Here is a 9,483-nt window from a genome sequence, read left to right on the forward strand (position 1 = left end):
AGAGGGGGCGGTTGGGGGGGCGACCCAAGCTAGCCCCCCTATCTCCCCACACTCCCCAGCCCCCCTGATCCCCGCCTGCTCCCCCAGCTCCCGCCCCACAGCTGCCCCCACCCCCACCCCAGCTCGCAGTCCTTTAAAAAAAAAGCCCCAGTGCTCACTGGGTGCTGCTGGGTGGGAGGGGTGATCCCCGCTGTTCCCCTCTGCCCCATGCTGCATGGGGGGCTCTGCACAAGCCCCCCAGCCCCACTCTGCTCCCCCAGCCCCACCACAGGGCTGAAAAAAAAAGAAAAAAAAATGAGAAAAGTCCCAGGACTCACTGCTCCTGCGGCAGTCTCAGGACTTTGGGAGCTTGTGCAGAGTCCCCCATGTGGTGTGGGATAGTGGGGGGCAGCGGGGATCGCCCCCTGCTGGCAGGAGCAGTGAGTCTGGGGGGGTTGTTTTGTTTTTTTCTGAAAGGGCCAGAGCTGGCCTGGTGGGGGTACCTGTGGGGGGGCTGGGTGAGCAGGAGGGGAGCCGGGGGGACTCATACAGAGACCCCCATGAAGTGTGGGACAGCGGGGGGCAGCAGGGATTGCTCCCCACCTGGCAGCACCTGGTGAGCCATAAACTATAAGTAAAGTAAAACATCCTTAGTTTGACAGGATGGAAAAAGAATTTGGGTAAGACATGACATTTTTAATAATATTACAAGCATTCCATAAAAACTGGAATATAGAACTAATATTCCAGAAGGGTGTAGCTGGAAAAAATGCTTTATACTTGCATGTAGTATCTGGCTATGTATCCATGCCCTATTAAATAGTCTTTGAATTTCATATTTATATATTTATTATAACAAAATAAGGCCAACAGAGTTATGAAAAATGCCTTAATCTAGCCTCAGCACTTATATTTGCATGTGTTTAAACATATAAATAATAGAACCTCTGCATTCAGTTTGGCTATTTAATGGTTTGCATACAATGCCTTTCTTCACATGAGTTTTGTTGTTCACAAATACAAAATTTGTCACCTAAATGTAAAAATAATTTTGAAATACTTGTCTTGGATTTTTTTTAAATTGAATGGATTGCAAAGGCAGAAGACACCATTTTGATAATCTGATCTGACCTCCTAATACGCTTTTTACTATATCACATATAAAGTTATGATCTAAGGGCAAAAATTAGTACCCTGTCTGTGAAAATGAACAAGGGCCTTAGTTAACATAGTTGGTACTTCATCTTAGGTTCAAATATATTTGTAAATCCAGTCTAATAATACCTAATATTTATTACTTGTCAGGATTTATAATGTTGTTCTAAATATGTGTTCACATACTATGGTTCATTATGTAGATAGTTCATTATTTTCGGTATTACTCTGTTATTCCTCTTTCTTCCTTACTTTGGGAAGTGGGTGGGGTGGGCAGGGTACTGAAAGAACTTTCCTTTTCAGGATTCTTTCCCCCACACCTCCCCGGCACTGTCCAGAGCTGTTTGTGGCTTTTCCTTCTCTTTCTTTGTTATCTCTACCTGCAGAAAAGTTCAATCTATATGCCCATGGGAATCTGTTGCCCTTTTTTGGCTTTAAGGGCTTTGGTTTCCTACATAAATTTTGGCAGAAAATTGTTCTATCTAAAACTGCTTTGAAATATCAATTGGATAAGGCATTTTTACCTCCTAACTCTTGAATGAGGTTCATTACAGCACATTTTACAGTAGAGTTGGCTGCATTTCAGCAGTGGATGGAATGATTCACAAATAACTATATTTTTGTTGATAGTATGGAATATGCTTTATGATTTTTTTTGGATAAAAAGTGCAAGATAAAGCTAAAACATTATTGTTATTCTGTATGTCAGTTTAATTGAATGTTGCTGCACATGCTGATTATATCCAACCAACTTATCCACAATAAATTGTTAAATGTATGTGGGGCATGTGGATGGATGGATGGATGGATGGATGGAAATTTCATTGTAAGGGATCATTTGGATGCTGCCATTTTTGTCCAGAAGTGAAGGGATTAATTGAGCAAACTATATTGTTATAATGAGTTGGCATAAACTGAAATGCTACAGGTATTTAAAAAATTGCAGTACATTAGGAAAATTGATAGTGTTTAATAACTGATAAATGTACACTTCCATCTCTGCAGTCTAGTACAGTGGGATGATGTTTGTACACTGAATTAATAAAAAGTGCAGGGATATGATTTTAAAGTCTGTTTCTTATTCTTCCTGTGATTTTTGGCAAGAATAAATATTGGCAGAAGGGTTTGAAATCCAGGTTTTCTGCCTCATGGATAAGTCAAGCTCTCTCTCTGTGGTGCAGTAAATCTTGAATTATGTGTCTGCATAGTGTCCCAGCTTCATCAGGAGGCATGGAAAGTGCCCTCCCTATCCCAGAAAATGCTGTAGTCAGATGTTCAGAAAACTCACTTAGGAGGTGAAAGATGTAAGTTTGGACAACCTCCACCTGTTCCTTTTCACACCATGTCTAACTCCAGCATCTGGGACAGAAGTTCAATAAACCAATTTAAACTAAATCATTTAAATCTGATACTATATCCATCCAGGTTGTCTTAAACTGGTTTGGGCCATTTGAAGATGGTTTATGTGCACTGAACTTCTGTTGTGTTACAAATTTGAACCGGTTTCTGATCATTTATACCAGGTTATGTGTAATGTCTGTCCCTAGTCCGGGAGATAGCTTTTAGGCTGAGAATTACAGTCTGGCATAAGCGCCTCCCTGTGACTGAGTCTATATGGCATACTATCCCTGGCAACAGTACCATCAAATACACCATACTGCTCTGGGTGAGGTGCCTCCCAGACTTCATAGCAATCTAGCTACATCCACAGAGAGGTTTGGGTGGGCTAATAATCACCACTGACTGACAGTCAGATAGGCTTCCTGGCTGTGTGTAGATGAAATGAGGGGCATGTGTGCATGACACTTTAAAGCGGGTTAAATGCTTTTGCACCGCTTTAATGGTGCTGGTGTTTGTACATGTTGGTGGCATATTGTGCAGTAATTCCAGCCGCTGTAGCAAATTCGGTGATATAATGCGCCTTAAATGACTAGGGATGCAGCAAACTAAAACTCCTCAGCTGCTCTACAGCTGTGAAGTGAAGCACCAAGCTCCGTGCAGCTCAGGGGCTCTGCAGGAAGCCTGTGCAGGCAGCCTGGCAGCAGCCGGGGAAGGCAGGCTCTGTCCAAGAAAAAAAAAGCAGAGATCTTTTTTGCTGTTGTTCCTGAAGCCTGCCTGTCTGCCTGTGCTGCACGAGGGCCTGGTGCTTCCCTCCACAGCTGTGGTGCCCCCGGGACCGCCCAAGCCAGGTGTCTGCGGGCAGGTGCTGCCTGGAAGGGGGCCATCGCTGCTGCAGAGGGAAGCACCGGCCCCCCCAGCCCAGGGACTGCCCCTCCCACTGGCAGCTCACCCTTGCCTCCCCACCACCAGAGGCGGGCAAGTGCATGGGCGTGTGCATGACACGAGGCTTTACTTGGCTAAATTGAAGCAGTGTTTTTAAAATCCCACCGCTTTCATTTACGGCCCCTGTTTCATCTACACACGCCTCCTGAAATCTAATGCAGCTCTGCTGCTTCTAGTTAAGGAGGAAACCATATGGAACAGCATTAGTTTAGCATGTAGACATGTCCTTCATCATGTGACTTAGGCATTTGACTTAGTCACCTGAGTAGTCTCTTCAGTGTTTTCTTGTCACTTGAGAGGGCTCCTCTATACTTAAATGCTGTTTTTTGTGGATCGTCTTTCCCCATGCATTAGTATTACTATTCGTAAAGCACTTTCAGATCCTATAGGAGTGCAAAGTATATAAGACATATGGTGGTATGATTGTGTACAGGATTGCTTACTCTTCTTTGATCTGTTTGTATGAGAAGAAAATGAGTTATATGACCTGATTTTAATCACATATATCACTTTTGATTTTTTTTCTACAGATTTTCCATATGACATATGATCTGGCAAGTGCTGTGGTGAGAATCTTTAACCTGATTGGAATGATGCTGCTACTATGCCACTGGGATGGTTGTCTTCAGTTCTTAGTACCTTTACTTCAGGATTTCCCACCAGATTGCTGGGTGTCCCTAAATGGTATGGTTGTAAGTATTGTTCATTTTTCATTGTGTTTCCAAATGTTCTTTTTGATTATTTGTAAACTGTTAGTTTAAAGCTTTAATGAAAGAGTAAATGCAATACACTGCATTGTGATACATTTAAATTCAAGGTTTCCTCTTTTTTTTTTTGGATGGTTGACTACTAATTTGAAGTATGTTTTATAACACTAGCTACCAATTCACAATTACAATAATTTTCCAAGTCTGAACCAATCCAGAAATATTTCAGTTTTAAGGTCGTCTTTACCTATCAATCCTCATTTTCTTAGCAAGACACCAAAAAGGAAATTCACTGAGGTTATAGGCGCTTTTATGGTTGGAGCTGTTTCAAAAAGAGAATGTTCCAAAACGCAGAAGCTGTTATGCTTATTGTTTCTTGTGGACCAGGTGGGAACTATACAAATATCACAGTCACTTCAACTTTAACTCTGCTTCATTCAGTGCTTAGCTGATGTAGTTGTGTTAAAGTTGGAGTGGTTTTGCTATGTTTGTATTGTTCCCAGCTTCCCACAAATAATAATTAAAACGTAAAAGCTACTGCCCTTCTGAAATGTTCTCCTTTTAAAATATATGCATGCCCATACTGTGAGATTTAGCAAGTATTTTCAGAGGGTTGTTGATAAGGCCTCTTACCTATATATAACCCAGTTTTGCCCTCAGTTACATAAATGAAAATCTTTTGGCATGAATTAGGAGCTTGGCTTGTTTAGTTTAGCAAAACAACGTTAGAGTGAATATGATTACTCTTTATAAGTACATTTAGGGATGAATATATAAGAGAAAGATAAAAGCTATTTAAGTTAAAGGACAATATTGGTACAAGGTCATGTTTTCTAGGCTGTTTGGAATGAATGGTTCCTGTGAATTCAGGGGACTAGACTGTATAGCCCAGGAAAGCCCTTCTAGTCCTTTACTCTTAAATCATGAAGACCTTGTCTAGTCTTTTCTGCAGATTTTACTCAAAGAATATTCCCACTGGAATTTTTCTAAGAAAACAATCAGAAAACCTAGAGGATTTACATCAGGAAACATTGTGTGTGTGTATGTGTCTGTGTGCATGTGAACTGCTACTTTAAGGATAAAATGTGGTTGTATTTGTGCTACTCCTCCAATGGAGCTGGTGTAGTTTTTGCTTGAACCAGTACCCTGGTGTTCATTCTTCTATTCTTCCAATTGATATGGAGGATTTTCTGAAAACATTGCTGAAGGTAATATCCAATTTTCACTCCCATACAACAGGGTATGGATAACAACAGCCTGTATACAAGACATTTGGTTTGGATCTTGATGTCATGCTCATCGAAGACATGATTTTGAAGATGTCCACTGGCAGATTTTATCTGGTGCTGCGTATCATCATCTATGTTTACTTTTTAAGAAAGGAGGGGGAAATTTTCAACCTTCTTCAAGGATTACCTTCTAATTGTAATAAGTGGAAGAGCAGCTCATTCATTTGGGTCAGGTTGGTAAAGTATCTGGGTTTTTGTGAAGTTGACAGTGATTCCAAGCATTTCATATGCTTCAGCAAAGCAAATAAGAGTGCCCTAGAGCTCTTCAACTGAGTGGGTACTCACAACACAGTTGTTAGTGAATTGAAGATCAGAAATGGAGGTGTTGGCTATCTTGGATTTGGAAGAAGTCATGAAGAAATATGATAATGGTAACAAATTTTGGTGGGCATCTGAATCTCATCAGGATCTTTCACAGGTCCTCTCTCTTGATTGAATCACAGGTCAGTGAAGGCCATTACATGTATTCAAGCATGGTAAGAATGCTTAAACATTTTTGACTGTATTTCACTCAACTCAGTCCCTGTGGGTTTGATATACAGGTCTTTTAAAGACGTTTTTCCTAGCTCACATTCTTATTAGAAAGAAAAGTAGATGCAGAACTAAAATGAGTCACTCACCATTTACTAAGACCATCATTCTGTGAAAAGGAAGGGAAGGCAGAATAGAAAGAGCTGGACAGATCCAAGTTAGAGAAGCAGAAGAAGAATGCCATTTCTAGAATTTGGGTTTAAAAGCCAACAAAGGAAGCTTTCCAGCAAAATAATTCAGGTTAGGTAAATCAGCATCATCCAGCAAAAACCCACTTCATTGGAAAATTCCCAGTAAGTTCTGTTCCTGAAGAAACAGAAGAATTCCTTTTCAAAATGATCAAAAGAAGACTGAAATGAGATTTCAAAGATTTCAGATTGAAATGAGCATAAATATGAAACTTCTGAGTGCTCCTTTTTTTCTTTAACATACCTCCTTGTCTGTTTGTTAATTTTTAAAAGAGTTATTCCTAAGAAAGATGTAAGCTACCCACCTGCAAAAAAAATTAAATAAAAAGTCTACCATTAATCATTCTAGAGAACATACTTTCAGCCCTCTCCAAGAATCCTATGAAACAACTGGCTTTTGAAGCATGTTGAATCTCAAATAATTGCTTAAATGTTGTGTAGTATTACAGAAATGTATCACTATGTATTGTTTTTGGTTGTAAGGTTAGATATATATTTCACTGCAGTGCGTTTCAGAAGTCCATTGAGTAAAGCTGTCAGTCATACAGACAAGTAGTTGCAGACATCAAGCAACATCTTAAATGATAAGCAACCTGTTTGCTGACACCTTATTGTGCAGCTTTCCTGACAAAATAGTGACATATCTTCAAAAATGTAATTACTATAATAGGAGTGGGTCACCAGGATGCTGACTGGCATGTCTTTGCATTCTGCTGTATTCTTGATTCTGCTATGTGACATCTTTTATACACATTGGAAAGCATGCATTTTTTCAACTGGCCTGCACAAAAATCTTTCATTATAGCTGGGCAAACAAAAGTACTGTATGACCATGTAGTGAGAGGAAAATAAAAATACCCTTTTCTAGGTTTCATTAAACGGGGATGGGCCAGCACTGCAGTGATTAAGACCCAACTATCCCTATTTCTATTATTTTTAGAATTGGAAAAGGAGCTCCCTTTAGCCATCTTTTGTTTGAGAACTGTGTATACCCTCTGGGGACCACATGACATTTCTTTCTGCTAGCACTCAACTCTGAATTGAACCACTGCTCCTTCCTGGCTGAACAGAGACAGACACAGTCTCCTAGAGAGTTCTCAATATTATTTCTCACTTAACTACAGCTGCTGCTGCTGCTGCAAGAAAGGGTGTGGCCCTTCCCACAAACAGCTGAGCAGTATTGAATCTGGAGTATGTGTCAACATTTTGGTCCTAAAACAGACAACATTTTATTTTGATGGTGTTGTGTCATTCACCATTTTATATGTATATATATTTTTTTTTTACTTTCCTCTAGCCACAGTTGAAGCAGTGACTAGGATGGTACCAGTAATCCATACTCATGTACTCAGGTTCAAACCAGTTGCCAGATTCTCAGCTGAAAGGGAACTTTACCTTTGATCAGCTGGGACTTTGGTTTTGTTTTTTTGGTTTTTTTCCCCATCCTCTGCAGCATAGGATATGGACTGCCTACTTGGATCATCTGAATGTAAAATTTAGCCTCCTGTGATGTATAGGAAGCCAAATGCTGGGGTTTAATTCTTTATCTGGAAAAACTGCTAAATACAAGTTTCTGTAATCACGAGGAGTTAAACCTAAACATGATTATGGCATCCCAGTTTTCAAAAAGTCAAGTGCTGATTACATACAAAACATAAAATCAATTTTGAGTGATCTAAAGGCAGAGATTTCATGGCAGAAGATGACTCTGCAGCGTTACTTGAACCAAGTTAATGAGACCAATTATAATTTGGTTATGAATGGCAGAACTGAGCTTCCTAGTTGCAAGCCAAAGCAGATAACTCAATGTTACAGTAACGAAGTCTACATGTTGGTATCATGGAGAGTTACCCCAAGTTACCAGTGAATGCACTTGCATACCAGACTCTACAAAGCACGAGATTGTGCATGCGGAGAAAACTGTAGCTCCAAAACTAGAAGCAATATAGCCATATCAGCATGGTACTGAACCATGGCACTAGTAATCCCTCTTACTCAGCAGAGCTAATGAACTCAGGCACAGCATCACACCAAAGTGGCTATACTATTTCTGGTTCCTTAGCTAATGAACTAGTTCAGGTACAGTCCTACCTTCTGGTACAGTCCTGTGTTCTATATATACGTATACATAAATGCATTTTGGTGCCATACTACTTTCTATATATACATATACATACATACATACACACACACAAATATATACACATGCATTTGTGTGTGTGTATGTGTGTGTGTGTATATATATATATATAGAAAGGGAGAGAGAGAGAGACTTACCCTAAATGATTTCAGGGTACATGGTGTAGCCACTATACCAAAGGGGCTATACTACCCATGCTCTATGAGTTCTTCTGCCCTTAGTTCCTTTCTCTGTAGTTTGCCCATTAGTTGTGCTCAGCCTACATTCTGCAAAAACCCATTCTGGAAGTTTTCACCTGAAAGCAAAGTATTAGTTATAAGAGCTGGCATTTCAAAGTGCTCTAAATTCTACAAGCATGCTCAAATTGTACTTTGGAGGCATTGTCAAGAAAAATAGCAGTAGTTAACTAGACGGAAATTTTTTGGTAAGCAGCAGCATTTTGTTAATGAAATCATGCTCCATTCTCTTCACTCTTTTGCTGAACAATATGACTGAGGATTGAGAGAACAATAGAATAGAGCATGATCAATGAAAAACAAGTAGCTTGAACTCAGTATAAGTACGATAAAAATGGTTGTAGAGTATCAGGAAGCACATATAGCACAACACATAATATATTAACCCCAGTTCTGAGTAATGGCATAAGATTAACTTAGAGTAATTAGGAACTGAGCCATTGCTGTAAGTGAACACAGAAAATCAGAATGTTGAATTATGAAAAATAAACATGGACAGAAATTTCACCTTACTACAATTAGTTATTCCAAGCTATACAGGAAAAAAAATGTATTGGTGTCACCTCTCAGGCTAGGTATAGACATTCAAAAAGTTCAAGATGGAATTGAGCTAAGTTATGCAGTTTTCTGTAAGCAGCATAGTTTAGATTGGTAGCAAACAGAAAACACAATCACCCTTTATTGGGGGGTATAAATCTTAGAGTTCTGCCATTTTTAAACCAGTTATGTATGTTGATCTTATGTTCTGTTATGGGTATAGACCAGTTTCCGATCAAGTATACCAGTAAAAGTGTAACGTCTGTGTCTGGCCTCAGATTCCTATAGTTCCTGTGAAAAGGAGATCAATAGCAGATCCTAGAAAAACTTTTGTAGTAGCCTGTTTCAGAATTGTTTTCAAACTCCAAATGACATTCCCAGCACAAACTGTGATAGACAATTCAAACAGTTTACAAACTAAAACATTTTAAAATGATA

General features: G+C 39.6%; 1 protein-coding gene across 1 annotated transcript in view; it reads left to right on the forward strand.

Annotated features, from left to right (window-relative positions):
* The window catches only part of HCN1 (hyperpolarization activated cyclic nucleotide gated potassium channel 1), a 367,059-nt gene that overhangs the window by 173,601 nt on the left and 183,975 nt on the right, over window positions 1-9,483 (forward strand). Inside the window, exon 3 of the mRNA XM_019518266.1 lies at window positions 3,948-4,109. Within this exon, the coding sequence (XP_019373811.1) occupies window positions 3,948-4,109 (162 nt within the window). The remainder of the gene's footprint in view (window positions 1-3,947; window positions 4,110-9,483) is intronic.

Source organism: Gavialis gangeticus, unplaced genomic scaffold (genome assembly GCF_001723915.1).
Source record: "Gavialis gangeticus isolate Ggan-Ray unplaced genomic scaffold, GavGan_comp1, whole genome shotgun sequence".
Taxonomy (NCBI): Eukaryota; Metazoa; Chordata; order Crocodylia; family Gavialidae; genus Gavialis; species Gavialis gangeticus.